The following is a 16,302-nucleotide window of genomic DNA, read 5'->3' on the forward strand; positions in this document are numbered from 1 at the left end:
CTATTGACTTTGTACCAGTATAACTCTTCCCATGCTGTGCTGTAGTAGCACAGAGCAGGTCAGTAGTGTGTGTATTCCATCTATTGGAGATCAGGACGTACAGAATCCTCTGTTGAGTCATGAAAGACACTGACCAGGAGGATTGGGAAAACTCAAAGCCAGCCAGTCTTCAGGAGTAGATCTGCTCTCATCATGACAAACTGCTGGAGGTTAAATGTCGTACCGATTAGCAGTGTATCTGTTGTCTGTGTACGATGGATAAACATAAAGGCCATGATGAAACAGTCTCAGCCAGAGCAGAAAAGACAGAGTAACAGGGGCAGGATAACTCAAATGCACATTGCACTCTGCACACACATAGAAGCAGGAAGTTACATAATAGCCATGTGGCAGCCACTCCTATTCCTCAGCACAAACAAGGAAAACGAAAGTTATCTCTCCTATTCGGCAGCACAGTTTGTTAGTGTGCCGTATCAAAATGGCAGAGGCATTTTTTGAAGATCGGGATTCCTTTAGCTGTTCAATCTGCCTGGATCTACTGAAGGATCCAGTAACTACTGCCTGTGGACACAACTACTGTATGGGCTGTATTGAGGGCTGCTGGGATCAGGATGATCTGAAGGCTGTCTACAGCTGCCCAGAGTGCCGACAGACCTTTGTCCCAAGGCCTGTTCTGAGCAGAAACACTTTGCTTGCTAAAATGGTGGATAAACTGAAAACTATTGGTCTTCAAGCTACTTCTCCTGCACACTATTATGCTGAACCTGGAGACGTGGAGTGTGATTCCTGCACTGGAAGAAAACACAAAGCTGTCAAATCCTGTTTGGCGTGTCTGGCCTCTTACTGCGAGCCTCACCTCCAGCCTCACTATCAATCTCCTGCCTTTAAGAAGCACAAGCTGGTCAAAGCCTCCTCACAACTACAGGAGAATATCTGCTTTCATCATGACAAACTGCTGGAGGTTTACTGTCGCACCGATCAACAGTGTATCTGTTATCTGTGTACGATGGATCAACATAAAGGCCATGATACAGTCTCAGCTACAGCAGAAAGGACTGAGAAACAGAAGCAGGTGAAGGGAAATCAACAGAAATCCCTGCAGAGAATCGAGAAGAGAGAGAAGGAGATGCAGGAGCTGAGACAGGCTGTGGACTATCTGAAGGTGAGTGTTGGAATAATCTACATTATATATACAGTGAAGGCACAAAACATTAGGAACACCTGCTCTTTCCATGACATAGACTGACCAAGTGAATCCAGGTGAAATCTATGATCCCTTATTGATGTCACCTGTTAAATTCCATTCAATCAGTGTAGATAAAGGGGAGGAAACAGGTTAAAGAAGGATTTTTAAGCCTTGAGACAATTGCGATATGGATTGTGGGAAGGAGAGTACAGGAGAAGATGGCGGAAACTGAGGTTTTGTTAGAAACTGCTAGTGAGTCAGGTAAAGATAATAGCACAGAGAGTGAGAACAAGTGTGTTACAGTGGTGAAGAAGAAGGGAAACAAGAGAAGTAAAGCTGTGGTGGAAACTAGGAAACCCCTAGACTCGTTTTTAGTTGGAGTGAGGGTGTTGGACCAATGTTACCTGGGAAATCCTTTTAACGTCTCGAGGAAAATCTTGAATGTGTTGGAGGAAAGTGTGGAGACGGTGAGAGTCACAAGAAGGGGTCTTATTTAGATTTTGTGTATCTGCGGAGCATAAGAAGCGTGTTTTAAGACTCAAAAATATATTGGAGTGGAATGTTTCCTGCATGGATTTTCGCAGCAGGGTGCCTATCAAGAGGGCTATTTCTGGGGTGGAGCAAGAAGTAAACGCACAGGATATAACTAAAGACATAGATGGAGTGGTTGGTGCACGTCGACTGAATTAATTTAATCCATTCTGTTCTTTGTCGAAGAGTCTCTCCCTTCTTATATAAAGTTAGGATTCATGAGATACCCTGTAAGAGCTTCTGTGCACAAGCCCCGTCAGTGTCATCAATGTAAAATATTTGGTCAAGTGTGTGCAGAAGGGAAGAGTGTCGTATGCCAGATGAAGTGATCTGCTGCAATTGTGGGGGCGAACATGTGCCCGAATTGCTGGAGTGTCCTGTTAGGGTGAAGGAGACCGAGGTGGCAAGAGTAAGGAGTGTTCAGCGTGCCTCCTATCTAGAGGCGGTGAGAAGAGTGGAAGGAACGAGTGGCAGGGAAGAAACAAGGGTAGTAGTCACCACGACCAATGAAGATTTCTCATCAACTGAGGGATAGTGAAATGCTACTGTACATGGTAAAAAGGTAGACTTTGTATTATTTATTGCAATGGTCATAAACTGTACAGCACAAATGGAGAATAGGTCTGAGAACATGGAATCATTGTGAATGGGTCTTTATGATTTCACAGCCAAGGCCTTGCAAGAAATCCTGTCGGTGAAGGGATGTATTTTAGCCTATGTAGGGATGTATTTTGGAATGGACTATATGTAGTTTATTTTTTTAAGAGACAGATACAATGAAAACATCACATTAACACATCGAATCATCAACAGTCAGATGCATTTCACCATCATGCTTTAGCCTGTGCTAATTTGCAGCAACACTCCCTAAATTTGCTTAAGAAAAGTGGGGGGAAAGTTTTAGGTTTCCAAGTGATTACATCCTTGGTGTTCTTTAGACCAGTTTTTCCATTTCTGTGTGACTTCATTAATACTAGGCACAAATGTATACAATAGGGTAAATCGATTTGAATTAATCACTTTTTGAAAGCACCCCTTTTGATTTGAACGAAACCTTCAATAAATATTTTCCCATTGTAGAAGTGGTCAGAAAGTGACTTTTTGGACCTGAATGCCAAAACATTCAAGAGATAAAGCTGCTGAAAGTTGACATATTTTGCATAACCCACCATACCATTAGACATCCATGTCTTCATCACTGGAAAAGAAAAATGGTTGAGATTGATATCATTTAAAAGCTTACAAATAAGGTTGTCAAACTATTTAATAATTTTATATAATTTATTTTAATCATTTTTAAATACTTTTTTAACCTTAAATGTCAAATTATCTAAAAACACGTTAACATAAATATTTTTTCAAATCCACAAATGTTGTACCTTAGACCCTATTTTACATCATCTGAGGTTTTTGAATTGTGTCTGCCATTGGTTGAGACTCAACATGTTCTTGATTACAGGGTGAGTGTCATGTTTTGACTGATAAATGTACTAAAATGGGAATACAATTAAAATGTCAACTTTTAAATGGTACCACAAAGATGGTTGTTGGTCCACACATCAGAGAATGTTGACTTGAATAGGAAAACCTGTTGTTTTAAATTATACTGTCAATCCTCCATAGGAAACCTATTGAAATCATAGAAATATAGATAATAGACATGACCATTTAAGTTGACATTCGACTGTGGGTGGACCGGCGGCCACCCACACATTTAAATGGTGTACCAGCTAAGTTGCAGGGATAGATCCATTCTATGAATTATATTATATTCAAGATCATGTTATGTTTCAACCAGTGGCAGGCACAACACAGAAATCTTAGATGATGTAAAGTAGGGACTAAGCTATAACAATCTGAGTTTACGCATTTTTAAATAATCAATGTTAAAGGTAAAGAAAGTCTTAATTATTATTAAAAAAAAATATATATAAAATAGTTTGAGACCCTGTTTTTAAGCTTTGAAATGACATAAAACTCAACCGTTTATCATTGAATTGATGAAGACATGGATGTCTCGTGGTATGGTGGGGTATGCAAAATGGGTCAACTTTCAGCACCTTTATCTCAGAATTCACCTTCTGACCACTTCTTCCATGGGCAAACATGCATGGAAAGTTTTGTTAAAATCAAAAGGGACGCTGTCAAAAAGTGATTGAATTCAAATGGATTTACCCAATAACTTTATTTATTTGATTTTCTTGAAGAAATGTATTTCTCCAGCAAGGGAACTTCTTTTTATATTTTTTTTAATATTTCAAGTATATATAAATATATACATGTCTGATACATACCTATAATATTTCCATATTGGGGTCCTGGTGAAAGCTGAGTGAGTGGGCTGGTTGAAATGTATCCACCGTCTCTTTCTCTGTGTATCTTAACAYCACTCAMCACAGGSAGCAGTGAACGACAGTGAGAAGATCTTTACTGAGCTGATTCTCTCCATTGAGAGAAGGCACTCTGAAGTGAAGGAGCTGATCAGAGCCCAGGAGAAGGCTGAAGTGAGTCAGGCTGAAGGACTCCTGAAGCAACTGGAGCAGGAAGTGGCTGAGCTCAAGAAGAGACATGCTGAGATGGAGCAGTTCTCCCACACTGAGGACAACATCCAGTTCCTTCAGAGGTTCAAAGACCATAGTACCCCCCTTGTGTCTGAAGAGTTACCTGCCACCATCCTTAACCAAGGTTGTGATTTTAAGACGGTGAAGGAATCTGTCTCAGAACTCAAGAGGCAGGTGGAGAGCTACTGGGAGAAGGAAGCAATGAAGTTATCAACAGCAGTGAAAGCTGTCCACATACTGCAGTCAGCAAAGCCTAGCATCGGAGACCCACAATACACACAAATCTTAAAATACCCTGTAATGTCAAAGCAGAATTTAAGAGAAAAAATGCTAGGTTTACACGTACACCAAACTCGCAAATACGAATGTTTTAATTGTAGCAACATTTCAGTTAACTCAGACATTTGTGAAATTTGTAGCCAAAGGCAGGGGCAGGGGGAGGAATGGGTGGGATGGAAGAGACATTTTTGTCCCACCCAGTTTTATCATTGGAATGTGAGACAGACGGAAATGCGTTGAAGCTAATTAGGTGAGTGTGTATTAARGTAATCTCGGAAACTCAAAACCATAATCTTGCTTAACTGCGTCACAAATGTTTGTCCGCTAGAGATTAGTTTAAATATATACATATTTGATAGAATTTCCTCAAGGAGAGAAATTAGCCCTTAGCTCTTCTTCACAAATGTTCTAAAGTTATTTTTAAGTTTATATATCAATTATTGTAATATAACCAAATGTATATGGAATTACACAAAATAAATAAGATCATACTCAAGAAAAGCTTTATGGTGTAATGGACATAAGACATTAACCCTGGCCAGTAGCGACCTATCATTCAGGGCAGAGACCCACCGGTTTTGAGACCCACATTTGTAGCAAAAAAATAAATTACATAAAATTAATATATATATACAGTTGAAGTCTGAAGTTTACATACACCTTAGCCAAATACATTTGAACTAAGTTTTTCACATTTTCTGACATTTAATCCTAGTAAAAATTCCCTGTCTTAGGTCAGTTAGGATCACCACTTTATTGTAAGAATGTGAAGTGTCATCCCATTTCCAGTGGGTCAGAAGTTTACATACACTCAATTAGTATTTGGTAGCATTGCCTTTAAATTGTTTAACTTGGGTCAAATGTTTCGGGTAGCCTTCCACAGGCTTCCCACAATAAGTTGGGTGAATTTTGGCCCATTCCTCCTGACAGAGCTGGTGTAACTGAGCAGGTTGTAGGCCTCCTTGCTCGTACACGCTTTTCAGTTCTGCCACACATTTTCTATAGGATTGAGGTCAGGGCTTTGTGATTGCCACTCCAACTTGACTTTGTTGTCCTTAAGCCATTTTGCCACAACTTTGGAAGTATGTCTTGGGTCATTGTCATTTGGAAGACCCATTTGCGACCAAGCTTTAACTTCGTGACTGATGTCTTGAGATGTTGCTTCAATATATCCACATAATTTTCCTACCTCATGATGCCATCTATTTTGTGAAGTGCACCAGTCCCTCCTGCAGCAAAAGCACCCCACAACATGATGCTGCCACCCCGGCTTCACGGTTGGGATGGTGTTCTTCGGCTTGCAGTTTCCCCCTTTTTCCTCCAAACAAACATGGTCATTATGGCCAAACAGTTCTATTTTGTTCATCAGACCAGAGGACATTTCTCCAAAAAGTAAATCTTTGTCCCCATGTGCAGTTGCAAACCGTTGTCTGGCTTTTTTATGGCGGTTTTGGAGCAGTGGCTTCTTCCTTGCTGAGTCGGCCTTTCAGGTTATGTCGATTTAGTATCGTACTGGATATAGATACTTTTGTACCTGTTTCCTCCAGCATCTTCACAAGGTCCTTTGCTGTTGTTCTGGGATTGATTTGCACTTTTCCGCACCAAAGTACGTCCATCTCTAGGAGACAGAATGCATCTCCTTCCTGAGCAGTATGACGTTGCGTGGACCCATGTGTTTTATACTGCCACTATTGTTTGTACAGATGAACGTGGTACCTTCAGGCGTTTAGAAATTGCTCCCAAGAATGAACCAACTTGTGGAGGTCTACAATTTTTTCTGAGGTCTTGGCTGATTTCTTTTGATTTTCCCATGATGTCAAGCAAAGAGGCACTGAGTTTGAAGGTATGCCTTGAAATACATCCACAGGTACACCTCCAATTGACTCAAATTATGTCAATAGCCTATCAGAAGCTTCTAAAGCCATGACATAATTTTCTGGACTTTTCCAAACTGTTTAAAGGCACAGTCAACTTAGTGTATGTAACTTTGACCACTGAATTGTACGTGAATTATAAGTGAATATCTGTCTGTAAACATGTTGAAAATACTGTCAGCACAAGTAGTTCCTAACGATTGCACTATAATTTGTACAGAATTTGTAGTATGAAACATTTTAGACTCAACCTAGTTTGTAACTTCGACTTAACTGTATAGTAAATACTTTTTTGGGGGGGCTTGCCTGTTTTGCATGTTATTTTGGCATTAATACTGTTACATATGCAAACCATGTAAAAAAAAAAATAATATTTAATTAATAAAGCTGCATACACACATGTCTATTTTTTGTTTTCTTGAGTCAGGCAGCTCCAAAATGCAGTGTTTCAGCCTAGCTCAGTGCTTCTGTGGTGGTGGGCGAGCCAGCAGAAAATAGGAGCATTGTGCTGTGATTGGCTCAGTGTTCTGTCACCTCATGGGACAGTACGTCATCGCCAAGTTTAAGTCTTAGTAAGGGTAGACATCCAAAAATTCAGCCCTTTGGGTCCTGCCATAGTATTATTAAAGTGCCTTCAAGAAGGCTCAAGGCGATGCCCAGATAAAATGACGTCAAATCACGTTATATGTACAGTTGCTTGATACGATCATGTCAACATCTTACTTTCAAAGTCTTAGTTAGCAGTCGTCATCATAAATCAAGTCGACAATCTACTGGCAAATCCTTTTCACATATGAAGAGAAATAATGAAGAGAAATTATAGATAAAACGTATCGGTGCTCATCGGCCATTGGACATAAAGATTACACAACAAGTTGGAAATCGCAAATTCAACAATGAGTCATTTGGAAGGAATCAGTGGATAACTGCAACATTGCAAGCAACCACTAACGTTAGCCTGCTATCAATTTAGTGGCTATGTGTTTTTTTCCCCGATTCCCACCAATAAATCCAGAGAATGCCAGAATTTGATGACAAAGTTTGATGACAAAATTTGCCCACAAAGGACCCCYCGCCTRCTTCACAAGGTGAGTCCAACAATGTCTTGTATGCTGCTGCATAAATMATGWAATATGCAAGGGAGATATGTATACWATAGCTAAGAAAGTAATACTAAGTGTATGTTGTGTAGTAAGCTGTTAGTAGCCCATGTCCCTCACCCTAATAATTTGATCTATTTTCACCAACGCGGTTTTGTAAACACATCGTTCGTGGCCGGTGTGTGCTTGTTTGCCAACTTTTTTTGTACAGTTCTGACAGTGCTACTGATAGTAGTGGTGGCGCTTGGCTTGCAAGTGCAAATTCAGCACACACAACATTCTATAATAGCATTGTGTTATTTGAGGTGTCAAATTAAAAGCTTATTTAACACGTCAAATAGTGTTATATGACGTGTATCTTTTTTGACACGCAAAGACCCAAACGCCATTCAATGTGCCTCACCCTAATAATTTGGTCTATTTTCACCTCTTAATTTCGCCATCTGTTCTAACTTGGTGGTGCACATATAGCCTATAGCCTGTTTCAGAGAAATGTAATCATGAATGTTGTAAGAGCTTTCATTTTCTGTTAATATGCCCCCTTTATTTATCCTACCGTTCTGACTTGTTGTACAGGGAGTACTGTAAGAATGGCCCATGTTCTGAATTCTGTCGCTGTACATTTCAAAAGTGCTGAACAAATAGTTATATTGACTACGTACGTCGTCGCTCGCTCAATTTAACGCTCAATTCATCGCCCGCTCAACTACAGCACTGCCGATTATAATTTTTTTGTAGCGTTAAAGAAACAATTGTAATTGTAGAGTTTAAACAAGAAATTGTGTCAAGAGCCAGCATTGGGTTTGCCAAATCTAAAATTACCTTTCTCGATTTAGTGCATATTAATCTTAACATGGTACACATTATTGTGTGTGAAGCTAATAGTGAATATCCAACGGAGATTGGTAACAGTATATACAATAAACGTTGGGGTGGATTAAAACACAAGCGATTAAAGAGTGGAGGGAGAACAGTGGCCTCCCTGTGAACAGATGTTATCATGTTTGTTTTTAAACCTTACAATAMGTGTAAAAGCAGGACTTTCCTATTGGAAAGAGTAGAAGGGTCCTAGTTGAAGGATACAMATATGGAAACTAGTGAAAGTAACAAAGACAGTGATAAAGACAGTAAAATCGAAAGATTCATGGTACTCATGGTCTATCAGTTGATGTCAAATTCAATGAGTGTTAACAGTATGTGAATGGTCATATGTTATTAGTGGCTTTCAGATAGCACTCTAATAATGCAATATCTTAGTAATTTGAAGAAGCTAAGGAATCAATACAAGGTCACATGATGAACAGAGGGATTGAGCCTTGGGACTGATATAAATTAGAGGCTGCCGTCTGGTGTTTGGGTTAAAGATAAGCTTCCTGTGGACCCATAGATAAGCCACCAGAAAGTGAGTGGTACTCACTGAACTCAGGCTGTATGGGACAAAAGCCTGGTGGAAATATTCCTGAATGCAGAGGTGATGATAAGTAGATAAGACAGCGTTTTTTTACAGATTTCCAATTATATATTCTCAATTCGATAGTGTGAATAACACCAGTTGTCAGGACCCGGTGCGAGAAACAGTCACTAATAATCTCAGAACCCAGAAGATGAGGCAGACACAGCAAGTACTAGCGATAGTGGTATAATAAGACAAAATACTTCAGGCAAAGAAACTAAATCCACAATGTCACAAAAATAAAGCCAAAAGGCACAAAATGGAAATCCTCCAAAATACAAAAGAAACTTCACAAAGTGGTAAAAACAGCAGGGAAAAAACAAACTCAAAAGACTACTCAAATAATACACAAGAACTAAACCAGAGAACCTCTGGAAAATCCAACAAGAGAAATCTCTGAATAAAACAAGGCTTGGGCTGGGGCTGGGTGCTAACTTACAACACTGAGCAAGGAACAAAGGAACACACAGGGTTTAAATACTAACAAGGGAATGACCTACAGGTGCAAACAATAATTGAGCAAGAAAAACAAAAGGTACAAAAAAGGTGCAATGGGACATCTAGTGACCAAAACCCGAACAGTCTTGGCCAAAAACCTGACACCAGTGATCTAAGTAAAAATGGTAATGTCATCTAAAAACATAATTGTTCATTACGTAGAACACTGTCCAATATTGAAGTAGATCCAAGTAAATGTTTTTAGTACCAAAATTGAGCTGATAAGACAGCACCAACTTTTTAAAAGGCCCTAGCAGATTTGTTAATTAAAGCAGCCAACAAGTGCTCAGCATATGTGGGAACTCCTTCAAGCATGTTTGAAAAGCATTTCTCATGAAGCTGGTTGAGAGAATGCCAAGAGTGTGCAAAGCTGTCATCAAGGCAAGGGGTGGCTACTTTGTAGAATCTCAAATAAAAAAAATATTTTGATTTGTTTAACACTTTTTTGGTTACTACATGATTCCATATGTGTTACTTCATAGTTTTGAAGTCTTCACTATTATTCTACAATGAGTTCCCAAATTAAGGCATAGCCATTTGTTTGTTTTTTGCCCTACGTTTAACCAAACACACACACACACACACACACACACACACACACACACACACAAACACACACACACAACACACACACACACACACACACACACACACACACACACACACACACACACACACACACACCACAACACCACACTGTTAGTAGGTTTAGTAGGGGTTAGTCACGCGTTAAAAGGATGCACCTTAAAGGGCACACATGACATTTTCTGAAGTATCTTTTGGTTCTCCTGATAAGGAATGTACTGGAAAACCACCGACAACTGTAACCTGATACACAGAATTTTTGAAAAGTTTGAAATGTCTTTAATTAATGAGTCTGAAGTACAGCGTAATAAAAAGGGAAAGAACACTCACTTGATTGGGTCTGCTGTATGGTCGGATTTCTCCCTAAAGGTTAGTCCTCTAACTCCCTGACCCTGTAACTCAGCGGTGAGGTTGCCAATATGATAGGTGAGTATAAGCCAATTTGCAACAACAACAAAATTCAACAGTGTGTTGTTATTCTCTTTGACATTTGTCTTGTAAATTTATATTAAGAATATTGMGAATGTAATCATTTGTCAAACAGTGAATAGTTTATCTGGATTTGCTGAATCAGAAATGCCCTAAACTGTTGTTCTGGTCTGTCCTCTWTRGAGGTTATAGGGAAGGTGACCACAGATGGTATCTAGATGCATGGAAGGGATCATTCTACTGAGAACAGTGTGYGCCTCACCTCCTCTAACCAGCTGAAGTAATGGTGACAATGCGTTCACTATGGCCCTGTCCTTCACCACTTCTACCAGAGACCTGAGTCCGAGCCAGCAACCGGTGTACAGCATCCAATCGAAGTTATCAACTGCCTTTTCTCTCAAGAGTGAGGAATGAGTCCTGAGAGCGTTCACGTGGAGTGAGCATGGAGAAAGATCATGTCAAAGCTTCTCTCATGCTGCTGGTGCACTGGTGGGAYAATGGACCAGACAGAATTGACCGTAATGGATGGTGGTGGCGGCTAATCTGATTATTCCCCAGATATTGAAATRGGGACATTATCAAGGGCCATTCACTTTTCTAAGTGTAAGTTTACATACACTTWGGATGGAGTCGTTAAAACTCGTTTTTCAACCAAAATGCTTTGAYATACCAATCTGTCATTATCATGCCACTCGCGACCAACCCAATTTGGGTTGGATAATTTATCAATAGTTCTAATTCTGATTTGGAAAGGCAGGCTCAGGGAGGAAAGAAACCCCCCATGGAGCAGAAGGGCAGTGAGTCTAGGGAGGATTACTCCCAGGGAAACCTTGTTGTTTTGTTGTCTTCCAAGAGGGAGGTTATCAGAAAACCCACTAGATTGTAGCTTGGYCTAAGCATAACTGGGACATTGATAGTAAGGGCTTTGTGGTCCTTGCCTCAATCTCATTCTCATCAAGGGTGGTGTGAAATGATTAAACATGTATTCTCTCTTTTTAAGAACCACCTCTACCTAAACTAACCGAGAGAATCTATTACTAGCAGGCTGAACATAGTCTGCACCTCGTAGAACTATCAGTTTATCTGAGTAGTTTAACCCTGTTAACTAATACTATTGACTAACGTGCAAGCTGAACACTTCTAAGTCTACCACCTTTCACTATCGTTCTTGACTGAGGATGTAGATTTAAGAAACCACCGTTACCTAACTAATCTGGACTAGTTCAGTGCATACAGCTAGTCTATCACATTTCATTTATCCAGTTTACTGTGTTAGATAAGAGGACTCCTCTAACTAACTGCTATACAGTAAGCAGACTGATACACTAGTATCGTACACCTCCACTATCATTTAACTGTGTTAGTTTACTATACTAGCCCCTCTAACATAACTAGCGAGCTGAACAGCTAAGTCTTACACTTTAACCACTAATCGCAAGTTCTAACTGGGTTTAGGGTAAACCCCTCTAAACTAAAGCTAAAGAATCTAACCTTAACAAAGCAGCTAACACTGGAGTCTACACCTCACGCAGCTATCAGTGTACTGGTGTTAGTTTAAATCCACCTCTAAACTAACTAGCAAGTAGCATGACTCATACGTAAGTCTACACAGCTGATCCACGTATCAGTTACATAGTAGTTTCAGTTTGTAAAAGCCCCTCTAACGAACTTAGACTGACGGTTCAGCTGAACACTTTAGTCTATAAGCCATTCACTATCAAGTTTATAATGTGGTTAGTTTTAAACCCCTCTAAACTAATAAACCTTAGTAAACTAGCCAGAGCTGAACACTAGGTCTACAACCATTCACTATCCAGTTCTGGCGTTAGTTAAAACCCCTCTAACTAACTAACTAAACCTAGCAGTGTGTGTCTGAAACACTAGTCTACAGTTCTCGGCTGTACTGATGATCAGTTTATGTGTTGATTTTAAACCTTCTCTACTCTAGAGCTGAACACTAGTCTACACCTTCGAGACATAATGCAGTTTTATGGACTGTAGCTAGTTTTAAAGCCCCTTCGTTATATCTGTATAACTAAACTATGTAGATGGCTTGTCTGTGCGTGCTCTTGTGTTCTACGCACCTTCAACTATCAGTAGTTTAACTGCTGTATAGTTTAAATCCCGCCAAGTTGACGGTAAAACTAACTAACTAACTAACTAGCAGCTAGAAACGCACTAGCATCACACCCTTCACTATCAAGTTTTACTGGGGTTGGGTTTAACCACCTCCTAACTTTATCTAACGATAGATAGCAGCTGGAGACACTAGCTCTACACCTTCACTAGTCAGTGTTACTGTGTTAGTTTAAATAGCCCTCTAACTAACTAGTACTGAACACTAGTCTACACTTTTCGACTATCAGTTTAGCTGGGGTTAGTATGACCCCATTACTAACTATACGTAAACTAACTAACTAGCAGACGGAAACACTTAGTCTACATGGGTGTCACTACTCAGGGTTTACTGGGTTAGGTAAACCCCTCGAACTAACTAGGCAGGCTGAACACTAGTCTACACCTTCGAGTATCGCAGATTGTGAACCTAGGGGTTAGTTTAACCCCTCTAACTAACTAACTAACTAGAGCTGATCACTAGTCTAACCTTCGATCTAACAGTCTTACTGTGTGTAGTTTATAACCCTCTAACTAAGCTAAGCAGCTGAACACTAGTCAATACACCTGCTCCTGTTGTGCTCTGAGCTATCAGAGTTTACCGTGTTTGTTTAACCTCTTAGACGTAAACTAAAGTATAACGAGGGCTAAGCTGAACACTAGTCTACACCTTCACTATCTTAGTTTTACTGTGTGTGTGTAGAACCCCTCTAAACTAACTTAGATGGTCCGTGTGTGGAGTCATAGAACACTCTTCACCTTCATCCAGTTTACTGTTTAGTTTAAAAGACCCCTCTAACTAACTAACTAACAGGCTGAACACTAGTCTTACACCTTCCACTATCCAGGTTTACTGTTTAGGTTTAAACCTCTCTAACTAAACTCAGCAGCTGGACTGAGTGCTACAACCTCACATCAGTTTTACTGTGTTAGTTTAAAACCTCTCTAACTAGACTAACTACATCATGCTGAACACTAGTCTACACTCTTCACTATCAGATTTACCTGTGTTGATGGTTTAAACCCCTCATAACTAACTAAACTAACTAGCAGGCTGAACACTTTAGTCGTGAACCTCTAATCTACGTATCAGTTTAACTGGGTTAGTTTTAACCCCCTCTAACTTAATTCTACTAACCAGCTTACACTAGTGTGTGACACACTTCACTTCAAGTTATACTTGGGTTAGTTTAAACCCCCTCTAAAACTAACTAGCAGCTGAACATAGTCTACACCTTCTATTCTATTCAGTTTACTGTTTGTTAGTTTAAACTTCGCTAACTAACTAACTAAACAAGCTGAACACTAGTCTACTTCACCTTCACTATCCAGTTTACTGGGTTAGTTTAAACCTCTCTAACTAACTAACTAACAGCTGAACACTAGTCTACACCTTCAACTACTCAGTTTAACCTGGGTTAGTTTAAACCCTCTAACTTAACTAGCAGCTTGAACACTTTCTGAGCACCGTCACTATCAGTTTTACCTTGTGTTGAGTTTAACAACCTCTCTAACTAACTAGACAGCTAGACTACGCTAAAGGTCTACACCTCTGTACTCTTCATTTATGTGTTGTTTAAACCTCTCTAACTACATAACTAGCAGCTGAACACTAGTCTACACCTTCACTATCAGTTTTACTGTGTTGAGTTTTAAACCCCCTCTAACTAACTTAACTTCAACAGGCTGAACACTAGTCTACATCCCACTATCAGTTACTTGCTATCCCATCTAATCTAACTAGACTAGCTGTGAACACGTAGTACCACTTCACTATCAAGCTATTACTTGTGTAGTTTAAACCCCCTCTATATATAGTGACACTAGTCTAGACCTCACTATCAGTTTACTGTTGTTAGTTTAAACCCCTCGTAACTAGACTAACATAAACAACGTAAGCAGACTGGAACACGTTAGTCTACACCTTCACCTATTTCAGTTTACTGGGGTAGTTTAAACCCCTTCTTAACTAACTAATAACTAAGCAGCTGTAACACGCCTCCTCTTTCTACTAATCACGTTATACTGTGTTAGTTTATGCTCTCTACTAAGCTAGTCTATCTCTACTTCTAGTCTACACCTTCACTATCAGTTTACTGTGTTATTTTAACCCCTCTAACAACTAACTATCAGGCTGAACACTAGGTGGTGCCTGATGCTCTTTCACTATCAGTGTACTTGTGTTAGTTTAAAGCCTCTAAACTAAACTAACTAGGCGTAGTAGTCAGGGCGGAACACACTAGTCATACACCTCACTATCAGTTTACTGTGTTTATGTTAAACCTCATCTAACTCAACTAACTAGCAGCTGATTCTGTATGCTGTTCACTATCATTTTACTGTGTTTAGTTTAAAACCCCGCTAACTAATCTAATAACTTACGTAGGCAGAGGAGACTGAACAAGACTGTAGTCGTACACCTCACTATCTCAGGTTTATGTAACTTAGTTAGGTTAGTTAAATTACCATCTCTAACCTAACTAACTTAGTAATGGACCACTGAGTCATACACGCTTCACTTATCAGTTTAACTAGTTGTTCAGTAGTTATAAACCCCTAACGAACTAATGCTAGGTAGGTTGCAATCCTGAGTCTACACCTTTTCACCTATTACAGATTTACTGGTAGGGTATGAAAGTTCTAAAAACCTCTGTCTATTGACTAGACTAAGAACTTAAGATAGCTGAACACTACAGCTGACACCTGTTCACTTTTCAGTTTGCTACTGTAATATGTGAGTAAGTTTTACACCCTCTGCGTAAACTGAACTAGACAAGTCTGAACAACTGAGTTCTACCAACGCTAGCGACTTATTCAGTTTTACTGTCGTGTTATTAACAGCCTCTGTCTGTAACTTATACTTATCGAAGCTGATAAGCAAGCATAGAAGTCTTTGAACCCTTCATATCAAAGCTGTACGTGGTTATTATAAGTTTAAGAGCCTCGACCTCATACACAGTAGGAACATAGCAAAGGACACTGGACAAACAACATTAGTCTAGCACATTCATAATCAGGTTTACTGGGTGTTTAGTTTAAGAACTCCTCTGACACTAAACATGTCTAGGCTGGAGACACCTTCATGGTCTATCCACCCCATTTCACTATCCCAGGTTTGAACTGTCACGGTTAGTTATTCAAACGCTCATCCGCTAATCTCGCAACTCCTAAACTAACCAAGAGCACTGCAGGCAGCGCACACCAAACTAAGTCATCCCTACACAACGCCATCTCACCACACACCAATCCAAGGTTATTCTACATGCGATCTCACTACTATACAACAACACCCACTAACTCTAGACACTACACTCAACAAAGCTAAGCAGGCCTGAACACACGTTCAAGCTCATTCACAACACACCTATCACACGCACCTTTACTCCAGTTTTCACTCTCTATAGTTTCTAGACACAGACACTGCTCGTCACCAGCATAGAACATCTACCTACGTAGCCTGCTGAGTCGCGACGTGAGGAGCTTCCTTACGACCTTGCACTATCAGTTTTCAACTAGCTAGTTTTACGTTCTCACGGACTCGTCTATCTACTAATGACTCTGAACGTGAAGGGCAGGGCGCATGAATCACTTAGGGTATCGTACGAACCCAGTGACCTTTTATTCCTTACCTGTATGCTCAGGGTTTTTGCTAGTGGGATGCTTAGTTGTTAAACCCCTCCTAACATACAAT

At 39.9% G+C, this 16,302-nt stretch overlaps 1 protein-coding gene and 1 long non-coding RNA gene across 2 annotated transcripts; both read left to right on the forward strand.

Moving 5' to 3' along the window:
- The first annotated feature begins 390 nt into the window (after positions 1-390).
- On the forward strand, positions 391-5,434 carry LOC112077036 (E3 ubiquitin/ISG15 ligase TRIM25-like). Its single transcript, XM_070441540.1, has 2 exons — positions 391-1,154; positions 4,103-5,434. The coding sequence occupies exons 1-2, from the start codon at positions 479-481 to the stop codon at positions 4,795-4,797; spliced, it is 1,371 nt and encodes a 456-aa protein (XP_070297641.1). The 5' UTR covers positions 391-478; the 3' UTR covers positions 4,798-5,434.
- A 4,892-nt stretch (positions 5,435-10,326) lies between these two features.
- LOC139026253 (uncharacterized) lies at positions 10,327-11,489 on the forward strand. Its single transcript, XR_011478002.1, has 2 exons — positions 10,327-10,493; positions 10,689-11,489. It is a non-coding gene; the product is annotated as an uncharacterized lncRNA (long non-coding RNA).
- The last annotated feature ends 4,813 nt before the right edge of the window (positions 11,490-16,302 follow it).

Source organism: Salvelinus sp. IW2-2015, unplaced genomic scaffold, assembly GCF_002910315.2.
Source record: "Salvelinus sp. IW2-2015 unplaced genomic scaffold, ASM291031v2 Un_scaffold4215, whole genome shotgun sequence".
NCBI lineage: Eukaryota > Metazoa > Chordata > Actinopteri > Salmoniformes > Salmonidae > Salvelinus > Salvelinus sp. IW2-2015.